General features: G+C 45.1%; 1 protein-coding gene across 4 annotated transcripts in view; it reads right to left on the reverse strand.

The window, feature by feature from the left end:
• LOC137353476 (growth factor receptor-bound protein 2-like) overlaps window positions 1–15,066 on the reverse strand; it is a 79,375-nt gene that overhangs the window by 18,760 nt on the left and 45,549 nt on the right. For 2 of the 4 annotated variants that reach the window (XM_068019799.1, XM_068019802.1), the window contains one exon: window positions 8,544–8,635. In XM_068019799.1, coding sequence (XP_067875900.1) covers window positions 8,544–8,635 — 92 coding nt within the window. Of the gene's footprint in view, window positions 1–8,543; window positions 8,636–12,151; window positions 12,261–15,066 lie in introns of all 4 variants that reach the window. The other 2 variants (XM_068019800.1, XM_068019801.1) reach the window with 2 other exon arrangements.

The following is a 15,066-nucleotide window of genomic DNA, read 5'->3' on the forward strand; positions in this document are numbered from 1 at the left end:
TATACACAGGAGCTGCTATTACCTATAATATACACAGTGGCTGCTATTCCCTATAATATACACAGGGGCTGCTATTATCTATAATATACACAGGGGCGACTCTTCCCTATAATATAACAGGAGCTGCTATTCTCTATAATATGCACAGGTGCTGCTATTACCTATAATATACACAGGGGCTACTATTCCCTATAATATACACAGGAGCTGCTACTCTCTACGATATACACAGGGGCTGCTATTCTCTAATATACACAGGCGTTACTATTCCCTATAATATAACAGGAGCTGCTATTCCCTATAATATCCACAGCGGCTGCTATTACCTATAATATGCACAGGGGTTGTTATTCCCTATAATATACACAAGGGCTGCTATTCCCTGTAATACACACGGGGGCTAATGTTCCCTACAATATAACAGGAGCTGCTATTCCCTATAATATACACAAGGGCTGCTCTTACCTATAATACACACAGGGGCTACTATTCCCTATAATATACACAGGAGCTGCTACTCTCTACGATATACACAGGGGCTGCTATTCTCTGTAATATACACAGGCGTTACTATTCCCTATAATATGCACAGGAGCTGCTATTCCCTATAATATACACAGGGGCTGCTCTTACCTATAATATACACAGGGGCTGCTATTCCCTATAATATACATAGGGGCTGCTCTTACCTATAATATACACAGGGGCTGCTCTTACCTATAATATACACAGGGGCTGCTGTTCCCTAAAATATACACAGGGGCTGCTATCACCTACAATATACACAGGGGCTGCTATTCCCTATAATCTACACAGGAGCTGCTATTCCCGCAAATATACACAGGGCTGCTATTCCCTATAATATACACAGGGGCTGCTCTTACCTATAATATACACAGGGGCTGCTTTTCCCTGTAATATACACAAGGGCTGCTCATACCTATAATATACACTGGGGCTGCTATTCCCTATAATATGCACAGGTGCTACTATTCCCGATAAAATTCACAGGGGCTGCTATTTCCTGTAATAAACACAGGGGCTGGTATTACCTATAATATACACAGGGGCTGCTCTTACCTATAATATGCACAGGGGCTTCTATTCCCTGTAACATACACAGGAGCTTCTGTTCCCTATAATATACACAAGGGCTTCTATTCCCTATAATATACACGAGGGCAGCTATTACCTATAATATGCACAGGGGCTTCAATTCCCTGTAATATACACAGGGGCTGCTAATACCTATAATATACACAGGGGCTGCTGTTCCCCAAAATATACACAGGGGCTGCTATCACCTACAATATACACAGGGGCTGCTATTCCCTATAATCTACACAGGAGCTGCTATTCCCTAAAATATACACAGGGCTGCTATTCCCTATAATATACACAGGCGCTGCTCTTACCTATAATATACACAGGGGCTCCTTTTCCCTATAATATACACAAGGGCTGCTCTTACCTTTAATATACACTGGGGCTGCTATTCCCTATAATATGCACAGGTGCTACTATTCCCGATAAAATTCACAGGGGCTGCTATTCCCTATAATATACACAGGAGCTGCTATTCCCTGTAATATACACAGGGGCTGCTATTCCCTGTAATATACACAGGGGCTGCTATTCCCTGTAATATACACAGGGGCTGCTATTCCCTGTAATATTCACAGGGGCTGCTATTACCTATAATATACACAGGAGCTGCTATTCCCTGTAATATACACAGGGGCTGCTATTCCCTGTAATATACACAGGGGCTGCTATTCCCTGTAATATACACAGGGGCTGCTATTCCCTGTAATATACACAGGGGCTGCTAATACCTATAATATACACAGGGGCTGCTATTCCCTATAATATGCTCAGGGGCTGCTATTCCCTGCAATATACACAGGGGCTTCTATTCTCTGTAATATACACAGGGGCTGCTATTCCCTGTAATATACACGGGGGCTGCTATTCCCTGTAATATACACAGGAGCTGCTATTCCCTGTAATGTACACAGGGGCTGCTATTCCCTGTAATATACCCAGCAGCTGCTATTCCCTGTAATGTACACAGGGGCTGCTATTCTCTATAATGTACACAGGGGCTGCTATTCCCTGTATTGTATCCAGGGGCTGCTATTCCCTGTAATTTACACAGGGGCTGCTATTCCCTGTCATGTATACAGGGGCTGCTATTCCCTGCAATGTACACAGGGGCTGCTATTCTCTATAATGTACACAGGGGCTGCTATTCCCTGTATTGTATCCAGGGGCTGCTATTCCCTGTAATATACCCAGCAGCTGCTATTCCCTGTAATGTACACAGGGGCTGCTATTCTCTATAATGTACACAGGGGCTGCTATTCCCTGTATTGTATCCAGGGGCTGCTATTCCCTGTAATTTACACAGGGGCTGCTATTCCCTGTCATGTATACAGGGGCTGCTATTCCCTGCAATGTACACAGGAGCTGCTATTCCCTGTAATATACACAGGAGCTGCTATTTCCTGTAATATACACGGGGGCTGCTATTCCCTGTCATATACACAGGAGCTGCTATTCCCTGTAATGTACACAGGGGCTGCTATTCCCTGTAATATACACAGGAGCTGCTATTCTCTATAATGTACACAGGGGCTGCTATTCCCTGTAATGTATACAGGGGCTGCTATTCCCTGTAATGTATACAGGGGCTGCTATTCCCTGTAATTTACACTGGGGCTGCTATTCTCCATAATGTACACAGGGGCTGCTATTCCCTGTAATATACACAGGAGCTGCTATTCCCTGTAATATACACGGGGGCTGCTATTCCCTGTAATATACACAGGAGCTGCTCTTCCCTGTAATGTACACAGCGGCTGCTATTCCCTGTAATATACACAGGAGCTGCTATTCCCTGTAATATGCACAGGGGCTGCTATTCCCTGTAATATACACAGGGGCTGCTATACCCTGTAATATACACAGCAGCTGCTATTCCCTGTAATGTACACTGGGGCTGCTATTCCCTATAATATATACAGGAGCTGCTATTCCCTATAATATAGACAGGGGCTGCTATTCTCTATAATATACACAGGAGCTGCTATTACCTATAATATACACAGTGGCTGCTATTCCCTATAATATACACAGGGGCTGCTATTCCCTTTAATATACACAGGGGCTACTATTCCCTGTAATATACACAGGAGCTGCTATTCCCTGTAATATACACGGGGGCTGCTATTCCCTGTCATATACACAGGAGCTGCTATTCCCTGTAATGTACACAGCGGCTGCTATTCCCTGTAATATACACAGGAGCTGCTATTCCCTGTAATATGCACAGGGGCTGCTATTCCCTGTAATATACACAGGGGCTGCTATACCCTGTAATATACACAGGAGCTGCTATTCTCTATAATGTACACAGGGGCTGCTATTCCCTGTAATGTATACAGGGGCTGCTATTCCCTGTAATGTATACAGGGGCTGCTATTCCCTGTAATGTACACAGGGGCTGCTATTCCCTGTAATGTACACAGGGGCTGCTATTCCCTGTAATGTATACAGGGGCTGCTATTCCCTGTAATGTATACAGGGGCTGCTATTCCCTGTAATTTACACTGGGGCTGCTATTCTCCATAATGTACACAGGGGCTGCTATTCCCTGTAATATACACAGGAGCTGCTATTCCCTGTAATATACACGGGGGCTGCTATTCCCTGTAATATACACAGGAGCTGCTCTTCCCTGTAATGTACACAGCGGCTGCTATTCCCTGTAATATACACAGGAGCTGCTATTCCCTGTAATATGCACAGGGGCTGCTATTCCCTGTAATATACACAGGGGCTGCTATACCCTGTAATATACACAGCAGCTGCTATTCCCTGTAATGTACACTGGGGCTGCTATTCCCTATAATATATACAGGAGCTGCTATTCCCTATAATATAGACAGGGGCTGCTATTCTCTATAATATACACAGGAGCTGCTATTCCCTATAATATACACAGGGGCTGCTATTCCCTTTAATATACACAGGGGCTGCTATTCCCTATAATATACACAGGGGCTGCTATTCCCTATAATATATACAGGAGCTGCTATTCCCTATAATATAGACAGGGGCTGCTATTCTCTATAATATACACAGGGGCTGCTATTCCCTATAATATACACAGGGGCTGCTATTCCCTATAATATATACAGGAGCTGCTATTCCCTATAATATAGACAGGGGCTGCTATTCTCTATAATATACACAGGGGCTGCTATTCCCTATAATATAGACAGGAGCTGCTATTCCCTATAATATAGACAGGAGTTGCTATTCCCTATAATATATACAGGAGCTGCTATTCCCTATAATATAGACAGGGGCTGCTATTCTCTATAATGTACACAGGGGCTGCTATTCCCTATAATATAGACAGGGGCTGCTATTCCCTATAATATATACAGGAGCTGCTATTCTCTATAATATACACTGGAGCTGCTATTCCCTATAATATAGACAGGGGCTGCTATTCCCTATAATATATACAGGAGCTGCTATTCCCTATAATATAGACAGGGGCTGCTATTCTCTATAATATACACAGGGGCTGCTATTCTCTATAATATATACAGGAGCTGCTATTCCCTATAATATAGACAGGGGCTGCTATTCTCTATAATATACACAGGGGCTGCTATTCTCTATAATATATACAGGAGCTGCTATTCCCTATAATATAGACAGGGGCTGCTATTCCCTATAATATATACAGGAGCTGCTATTCCCTATAATATAGACAGGAGCTGCTATTCTCTATAATATACACTGGAGCTGCTATTCCCTATAATATAGACAGGGGCTGCTATTCCCTATAATATAGACAGGGGCTGCTATTCTCTATAATATAGACAGGGGCTGCTATTCCCTATAATATATACAGGAGCTGCTATTCCCTATAATATAGACAGGGGCTGCTATTCTCTATAATATACACAGGGGCTGCTATTCCCTATAATATACACAGGGGCTGCTATTCCCTATAATATATACAGGAGCTGCTATTCCCTATAATATAGACAGGGGCTGCTATTCTCTATAATATACACAGGGGCTGCTATTCCCTATAATATACACAGGGGCTACTATTCCCTATCATATACACAGGAGCTGCTATTCCCTATAATATACACAGGGGCTGCTAATACCTATAATATACACAGGGGCTGCTATTCCCTGTAATATACACGGGGGCTGCTATTCCCTGTAATATACACAGGAGCTGCTATTCCCTGTAATGTACACAGGGGCTGCTATTCCCTGTAATATGCACAGGGGCTGCTATTCCCTGTAATATGCACAGGGGCTGCTATTCCCTGTAATATACACAGGAGCTGCTATTCCCTGTAATATCCCCAGCGGCTGCTATTCCCTGTAATGTACACTGGGGCTGCTATTCTCTATAATATACACAGGAGCTGCTATTCCCTGTAATGTATACAGGGGCTGCTATTCCCTGTAATTTACACTGGGGCTGCTATTCTCCATAATGTACACAGGGGCTGCTATTCCTTGTAATGTATACAGGGGCTGCTATTCCCTGTAATTTACACTGGGGCTGCTATTCTCTATAATGTACACAGGGGCTGCTATTCCCTGTAATATACACAGGAGCTGCTATTCCCTGTAATGTACACAGGGGCTGCTATTCCCTGTAATATACACAGGGGCTGCTATTCCCTGTAATATACACAGGAGCTGCTATTCCCTGTAATATACACGGGAGCTGCTATTCCCTGTCATATACACGGGAGCTGCTATTCCCCGTAATGTACACAGGGGCTGCTATTCCCTGTAATTTACACTGGGGCTGCTATTCTCTATAATGTACACAGGGGCTGCTATTCCCTGTAATATACACAGGAGCTGCTATTCCCTGTAATGTACACAGGGGCTGCTATTCCCTGTAATATACACAGGGGCTGCTATTCCCTGTAATATACACAGGAGCTGCTATTCCCTGTAATATACACGGGAGCTGCTATTCCCTGTCATATACACGGGAGCTGCTATTCCCCGTAATGTACACTGGGGCTGCTATTCCCTATAATATGCACAGGGGCTACTATTCCCTATAATATACACAGGAGCTGCTATTCCCTATAATATACACAGGGGCTGCTAATACCTATAATATACACAGGGGCTGCTAATACCTATAATATACACAGGGGCTGCTATTCCCTATAATATGCACAGGGGCTGCTATTCCCTACAATATGCACAGGGGCTTCTATTCTCTATAATATACACAGGGGCTGCTATTCCCTGTAATATACACGGGGGCTGCTATTCCCTGTAATATGCACAGGGGCTGCTATTCCCTGTAATATACACAGGAGCTGCTATTCCCTGTAATATACCCAGCGGCCGCTATTCCCTGGAATGTACACTGGGGCTGCTATTCTCTATAATGTACACAGGGGCAGCTATTCCCTGTAATGTGTACAGGGGCTGCTATTCCCTGTAATTTACACTGGGGCTGCTATTCTCTATAATGTACACAGGGGCTGCTATTCCCTGTAATGTATACAGGGGCTGCTATTCCCTGTAATTTACACTGGGGCTGCTATTCTCTGTAATGTACACAGGGTGTGCTATTCCCTGTAATATACACAGGGGCTGCTATTCCCTGTAATATACACAGGGGCTGCTATTCCCTGTAATTTACACTGGGGCTGCTATTCTCTGTAATGTACACAGGGGCTGCTATTCCCTGTAATACACACAGGAGATGCTATTCCCTGTCATATACACAGGAGCTGCTATTCCCTGTAATGTACACAGGGGCTGCTATTCCCTGTAATATACACAGGAGCTGCTATTCTCTATAATGTACACAGGGGCTGCTATTCCCTGTAATGTATACAGGGGCTGCTATTCCCTGTAATTTACACTGGGGCTGCTATTCTCTATAATGTACACAGGGGCTGCTATTCTCTGTAATATACACAGGGGCTGCTATTCCCTGTAATATACACAGGGGCTGCTATTCCCTGTAATTTACACTGGGGCTGCTATTCCCTGTAATATACACAGGAGATGCTATTCCCTGTCATATACACAGGAGCTGCTATTCCCTGTAATATACACAGGGGCTGCTATTCCCTGTAATTTACACTGGGGCTGCTATTCCCTGTAATATACACAGGAGATGCTATTCCCTGTCATATACACAGGAGCTGCTATTCCCTGTAATTTACACTGGGGCTGCTATTCTCTATAATGTACACAGGGGCTGCTATTCCCTGTAATACACACAGGAGATGCTATTCCCTGTCATATACACAGGAGCTGCTATTCCCTGTAATGTACACAGGGGCTGCTATTCCCTGTAATATACACAGGAGCTGCTATTCTCTATAATGTACACAGGGGCTGCTATTCCCTGTAATGTATACAGGGGCTGCTATTCCCTGTAATTTACACTGGGGCTGCTATTCTCTATAATGTACACAGGGGCTGCTATTCCCTGTAATATACACAGGAGCTGCTATTCCCTGTAATATACACAGGGGCTGCTATTCCCTGTAATATGCACAGCGGCTGCTATTCCCTGTAATGTACACTGGGGCTGCTATTCCCTGTAATTTACACTGGGGCTGCTATTCTCTGTAATATACACAGGAGCTGTTATTCCCTGTAATGTACACAGGAGCTGCTATTCCCTGTAATGTACACAGGGGCTGCTATACCCTGTAATATTCACAGGGGCTGCTATTCCCTGTAATATACACAGGGGCTGCTATTCCCTGTAATATACACAGGAGCTGCTATTCCCTGTAATATACACTGGGGCTGCTATTCCCTGTAATATACACAGGAGCTGCTATTCTCTGTAATATACACAGGAGCTGTTATTCCCTGTAATATACACAGGAACTGGTATTCCCTGTAATATACACAGGGGCTGCTATTCCCTGTAATATCCACAGGAGCTGCTATTCCCTGTAATATACACAGGGGCTGCTATTCCCTGTAATATACACAGGAGCTGCTATTCCCTGTAATATATACTGGGGCTGCTATTCCCTGTAATATGCACAGGAGCTGCTATTCCCTGTAATGTACACAGGCGCTGCTATTCCCTGTAATATACACAGGGGCTGCTATTCCCTATAATTTACACAGGAGCTGCTATTCCCTGTAATTTACACTGGGGCTGCTATTCACTATAACATACACAGGGGCTGTTATTCTGTACAAAAGACACAGAGGCTGCTACTCCCTATACTATAAACAGAGGAGCTTCTAGTCTCTATAATATATCCAGGGGCAGCTATTCACTAAAATATACAAGGGGCTGTTATTCTCTATAATATACACAGGGGCTACTAATCTCTATTGTATACACAGGGACTGCTATTAACTGGAATTTACAGATTCTGCTTTCAATCTATTTAGCAAAGATTCAGACATTATTGACTTCATTTGGAGTGTACAACATGCTGCAGACAGGGGTTATGTGTAGCTTGCCTTATATCACTAACACTTACCTAGGTACTTTAAGTTCAATGTAGTTCTTTGGGACGAACCCCTCGTGCCCATAAAGCTCGGCTTTGTACCAATCATCCTCTGTGCTCAGAACCTGGAGGATGAGACTTGCAAAGTTCAGAAGCAAGACTTTGGGAGGTGTACTGCAAATTGTAGCTACAGTTCATATTTTCACTGGACAAAGAGAAGCCTTAGAGGCAAGATGATTGCTACTTTTAGGATTCTAAAGGGACTGGATAACTGTCGACAATGATAAGCTGTTTCATCTTGTCCGGCACAACAAATCCAGAGGACACAGCCTGCACTTGAAAGGGGTAAATTCAAAAACTGATCTGTGGAAACCATATTTCAGTGAGAAAGTGGTCAATCTATGGGATAGGCTCCCTAGGGAGATGGTGGGAGCAGTTATTGATTCATTCGCATGTGAATGAGATAGATTTCTTTCAGAAAATCACCTTTATGGGGTCAGTATCGGAGTAATTGATCCAGAGCCTGCACAATTCTCTCCACACCCAGATTCCTAATTTACACTCCCGTCACACAAAATCCTTCACTGCCAGGGCTGGATACTAAGATTCCTCCGTGTCTTAACATGGTGAGCTGTTATTGCAGGGGATTGGCAGCACAGTGATCTAGACACTGACTTTCAATCCTGCTGAGAGAATGTTTTCTACCCTGTCTGCTGATGGTCAGGCTTCTTATGTGAAATGAATGACATTGCCTACAGTACAAAGCCACTCTAAATCAGGAAATAAACTGGCTCAGTGAAGCAACACGGCCAAGTAGTCCATTGGGGAAGCCACCAACATTTGCAGCAGAAGTTCTCAGATCGTGATCGGGGCTTGCGAGGGGTGTGGGGAGAGGGCAGAGGGGAGAGGGGAGGGGCGGGGGGGAGAGGGGAGGGGCGGGGGGGCGTTTCAGGCCAATCACGAGATCCCCAACTGCAACCATATCTGAGTCATTGGATTGAACCCAGGGAACATCTGAATGGGTCTCTTATAGAATCGCAGCAAGTTTACAGCACAGAAAGAGGCCATTTGGCCCATTGTGTCTGTGCCAGCCGAGAAATGAGTCACCCAGTCTAATCCCACCTTCCAGCGTTTGGTCCGTAGCCCTGCAGGTCATGGCACTTGAGGTGCATATCCAGACTCCTTTTCAATGAGTTGAGGGTTTCTGCCTCAACTACCCTTTCAGGCAGTGAGTTCCAGACCCCCACCACCCTCTGGGTGAAAAAGGTTTTCCTCACTGCCCCTCTAATTTTTCTACCAATCACTTTATATCTATGCCCCCTCGTCACTGACCTCTCTGCTAAGGTGAGTAGGCCCTTCACCTCCACACTATCCAGGCCCCACACAGTTTTGTACATTTCAATCAGATCTCTCCTCAGCCTTCTCAGCCAAGAAGAACAACCCCAGCCTATCCAATCTTTCCTCATAGCTGCATTTTCCAGTCCTGGCAACATCCTCGTAAATCTCCTCTGTACCCTCTCTAGTGCAATTACATCCTTTCTGTGAACAATTACCCTTTATTTCCTGCCACTGAGCAAATTTTGTATCCACCTTGCTGCCTGGATTTCCCTGGATTCCATGTGCTTCTATTTTTTTAACCAGTCTGCCATGTGGGACCTTGTCAAAAGCCTTGCTAAAATCCATGTAGACCACATCAACTGCGTTACCCTCATCTATCTTCCTTGTTACTTTTTCAAAAAATTCGATCAAGTTGGTCAGACAAGATCTTCCCTTAACAAATCCACACTGACTGTCCTTGATTAACCTCTGCCATAATAGATGCCAATAGTTTGCTCACTACTGAGGTTAGACTGACTGGCCTGTAATTATTAGGTCTGTCCCTCGCTCCCTTTTTAAACTGAAAAACTTGTAAAAGTTTATCCCGGGTCGCGGGGCACTGTAACAAAGGAGAAAAGATAGAAGACACACAGATTTAAGATAATTGGCAACAGAACCCGAGGTTACATAGAGTAGAATCATAGAATGGTTACAGCACAGAAGGAGACCATTTGGCCTGTTTAGCTGGTGCCGGCCCCTGCAAGTGCAACTCAGCTAGTCCCACTCCCCCGTCCTTTCCCTGTAGCCCAGCAATTTCTTTTCCCGACAGGTGTTTATCCAATTCCCTTTTGGAAGCCAGGATTGATTCTGCCTCCAGCATCCTGTCAGGCAGTGTATTCCAGATCCTAACCACTCGCAGTGTGAACAAGTTTTTTCTCATGTCGCCTCTGGTTCTTTTGACATGTGAAATAACAATTTTCACAGTGAGTTGTTGTGATCTGGAACGCGCTGCCTGAAAGGGCGGTGGAAGCAGATTCAATAGTAACTTTCAAAAGGGAAATGGATAAATATTTGAAAAGGACAAAATGTGCAGGGCTATGGGGAGAGAGCAGGCGGGGTAGAGCTAACTGGATAGCTCTGTCAAAGAGCTGACACAGGCATGACGGGCTGAATGGCCTTCTCCTGTGCTGTAAGATTCCATAAAGGCCTGGAGGGGCAGTTTCTTGCAGAGTTTTGCTTCTGAACTGCCAGCTCTTGCAGCAGAAGTTTCTAAGAATCTTCTGATGCAGTATTAGCTGCAGTGCAAGGTTTGGTTTCCTCCCAGTGCACCTGTGCTGCCCGAGACCACACTCAGCTTTCAGCTTCCTTCACGCAAAGCCCTTCTTTTTCTCTCTCTCACAGGCTCTGCTTCCTGACATCATCTGATAGCGCAGCACCAACTGGCACCACACTCCCTCTTATCACCACCTCAATCTTTAATGAGCAGCAGCAGAACTGCTGATGTTGAGTTTGAAGCATCCCGTCTCTGTGTGTAACACTTCCACTCCATGGTCACGATGTTTCTTTTCCCTTATTCTCGGGAAGGGACAGACGCTGGCACAGGATGGATTTATTGCCAGTCACAGTGTGCCCTGGAGAGATGGTCTGGGGCCAACTTCAGACATAATGTGAGACTGGAGTCAGGTGTTGGTCAGGCTGCGTAGGGGTGAAAGATTCCCTCAAGAACATCAGCAAACTAGTGTGTTCTTATGTCAATCCGGCAATTTCAATGGTCATTTTATCCAGTGCTAGCACACAGATCAGCAGATTTATTGGATACAATCTCATAATTATCCTGGTAAGATTCAAATTCACAACCAAGAGGGATTGAGGAACATCATGAGATGGTGGGGAGGTGGGGTTGAGGGATAAGTGAGATGGTGGGGAGGTGGGGTTGAGGGATAAGTGAGATGGTGGGGAGGTGGGGTTGAGGGATAAGTGAGATGGTGGGGAGGTGGGGTTGAAGGATATTGGGTGGCAATCAGAAGCAGGAATCCTGGATGAATTTCCCCCTCCCTAGCCCAGGGACAGTGACACCAATTGTTACATCCCTATATCACACTCTCTGAGACCAGGGACCTTACTGATTTGTAATTATCAGTTCCCTTGGGACAGTGAGTTTACCCAATGAGCCCAAGAGGCTGGGAGATTAGAATGCCAGACAACAGCAACAATCTAACTATCTTGAGGTGAGGCTCTCTCTGTGTTGCTTCCCCTCAGCTAGGTCTGTCCAGTTAAATCAACACAGCGTGAGGTTGATGGCAGTCAATTGGAGATCACCCAACCTTCATTGTAGGAAACCAGCAGGATGTCCTGTATCTTTGCATTACTAAAAGTGTTCTCATGCACCATGAGCTGTAACGCAGTCAAGCTCCACTTGCTCAAATTGATCTGCTGAGAAATGCAAAACGAGCACAATAGCAGAGAACGGTTCCTTATATAGACATTAGCTCATTCACAGTCTTCTGTTTGGTGTAAATGGATCAGTAACACATTACATGTTAGTTATAGGGACATTCCGTGTCCAATTTCTCATTTTTTTTTTGCGTGTGAATTTTGTGAAGAACACTGTCCCAGGTAGATACAGAGTAAAGCTCCCTCTACACTGTCCCCATCAAACACTCCCAGGACAGGTACAGCACGGGGGTTAGATACAGAGTAAAGCTCCCTCTACACTGTCCCCATCAAACACTCCCAGGACAGGTACAGCCACGGGGGGTAGATACAGAGTAAAGCTCCCTCTACACTGTCCCCATCAAACACTCCCAGGACAGGTACAGCCACGGGGGGTAGATACAGAGTAAAGCTCCCTCTACACTGTCCCCATCAAACACTCCCAGGACAGGTACAGCACGGGGATTAGATACAGAGTAAAGCTCCCTCTACACTGTCCCCATCAAACACTCCCAGGACAGGTCCAGCCACGGGGGGTAGATACAGAGTAAAGCTCCCTCTACACTGTCCCCATCAAACACTCCCAGGACAGGTACAGCCACGGGGGGTAGATACAGAGTAAAGCTCCCTCTGCGCTGTCCCCATCAAACACTCCCAGGACAGGTACAGCACGGGGAGTAGATACAGAGTAAAGCTCCCTCTACACTGTCCCCATCAAACACTCCCAGGACAGGTACAGCCACGGGGAAAAAAAAAACGGGGGTTAGATACAGAGTAAAGCCAAACTGAGAGGGCAGGCAGGGCCTCGGTTTAACGTCTCATTATTTAAATGGCAGCACCTCCAGCAGTACAGCACTCTCTCAGTGGACCCCCCCCACCACCACCTTCCAACCTCGGAACCAGATGTTGTTTATAACAATCCAAAAGACAATTTTCATGTCTTGTTTCTCTGGTGCCTGTCCACAAGTTACTCGGTACTTGACTGTTAATCCGGCGAACATGAGTTCAATGCCCTCTGTGGGCCATTTGAGAATTTGAATTTGGTTTAAAAAATCAGGAAATTAAAAAGCTAGGGGTCAGTAAAAGTGATGATGAAGCTCTCGGACTGTGGTAAAACCCATCTGGTTCACTAATGTCCTTTAGGGAAGGAATTCTGACATCCTTACCCAGTCTGGGTCGATATGTAACTTCCAGTCCTTATCCAGAATGTTTGACTCATTGAATCCCTCTGATGTGGCCTAGCAAGCCCCTCAAAAAGGGTCATTAGGGATGGGCAATAAATGCCAGGCTGGCTAGCAATGGTATCTGAGTGAGGCAATTTGATAATAGGTCCAGATTGAGAGAATGTTCTCCTACCTCTTAGGTGTCAGCCATTGCTTGTCACTGAAGATCAGAGAAACAAGTCGCTACTCTGAGATTTGAGCACATAACCCAGGCTGACACAGCACTGAAGGAGTGCTACACTGTCAGAGGTGCTGTCTTTTGAATGAAACGTTAAACTGAGGCCCCGTCTGCCCTCTGATTTGGATGTAAAAGTTCCGATGGCCACTATTTCGAAGAAGAGCAGTGGAGTTCTGCCCGGTGTCCTGGGCCAATATTTATCCCCCAACCAACATTGCTAAAAACAAATTATTTGTTCATTATCATATTGGTGTTTGTGGGATCTTGCGGTGCACAAATTGGTTGTCAGGTTTCTTTCACTTTACAGTGACGATACTTTAAAAGTGTGTCGAGTGCTTTGGAATGTTCTGAGTCTGTGAGAGGTGCTATATAAATGCAGTTCTATCATTTTTCTTTTTGCATCTGTCACAGTGCTATTAAACAGCATCTCTGCTGGGGAAAGGGAGGGCAGGCAAATAAACTCTGAATCCAGCTTTTTGCAATCCTCTGACCATTGGCCAACAGGAGGACTAGGGTGTGTCAGCAATTGCCATCTGCCGCTGTTCTGCGGTTATACACTAAAAGGAAAGCAAGTAAGTTCACAAACGATGGAGAGATGTTGATTTGCACGTTTGAGGTTGGTGGGTTTAACAGAAGTTGCAACACTCCCTCAGTTTTGCATTTCAGTCTGTGACAATCCCAGCTTGATATAAAACTGGGACACAGGCTATTTACAGGTACACTGACTGCCTGTGCCGAATGGGTTCACTCCCTCGTAATGTGGATCTTGGGATTCTCTGTCACCCAGAACATGGAAGTGAAACAGCGCCTCAAACCGACATGATTTATCATGGTTTGCAAATTTTTAAATAAGGGAAATAAGAAGGAAAGAACGAGGAGTATAGGAGCAGGAGGAGGCCATTCAGCCCCTCAAGCCTGTTCCACCCATTCCATGAGATCACGGCTGCTCTGTATTCCACTGCATCCAATCACTGTGGCATTTTCCTTTATACCCTTGGCTCGCAAAAACATAATGAAAGACTTTCATTTCTATAGAAACTTTCACAACCTCGGGACCTTCCAAAATGCTCTACAGCCAATGAGGTCCTTTGCGAAGTGTAGTCACTGTTGTAATGTGGCAAACGTGGCAGCCAATTTGTGCACAGCAAGATCCCATGCGATGAGATAAATGACCGGATAATCCGTTTTGGTGATGTTAGATTTACAAAGCTGTAGGAATTAGGACATTATGTTGAGGAGAAAGACTCCGTGTCGTTTTATGGAGGGGTTTAACTCTGTCAGATGTCAGTGTTTTATCAGAAATCCCCGGTTGATGGTGTTGCTCACAGATCAGAAATCCCCCAGCATTTCCTTCACTCTGAGTTTTGCTGCACAAGGCACTGGGTTTAATGCCTGGAGCAAAGTT

This window comes from Heterodontus francisci, chromosome 41 (genome assembly GCF_036365525.1).
Source record: "Heterodontus francisci isolate sHetFra1 chromosome 41, sHetFra1.hap1, whole genome shotgun sequence".
NCBI classification, from domain to species: Eukaryota; Metazoa; Chordata; class Chondrichthyes; order Heterodontiformes; family Heterodontidae; genus Heterodontus; species Heterodontus francisci.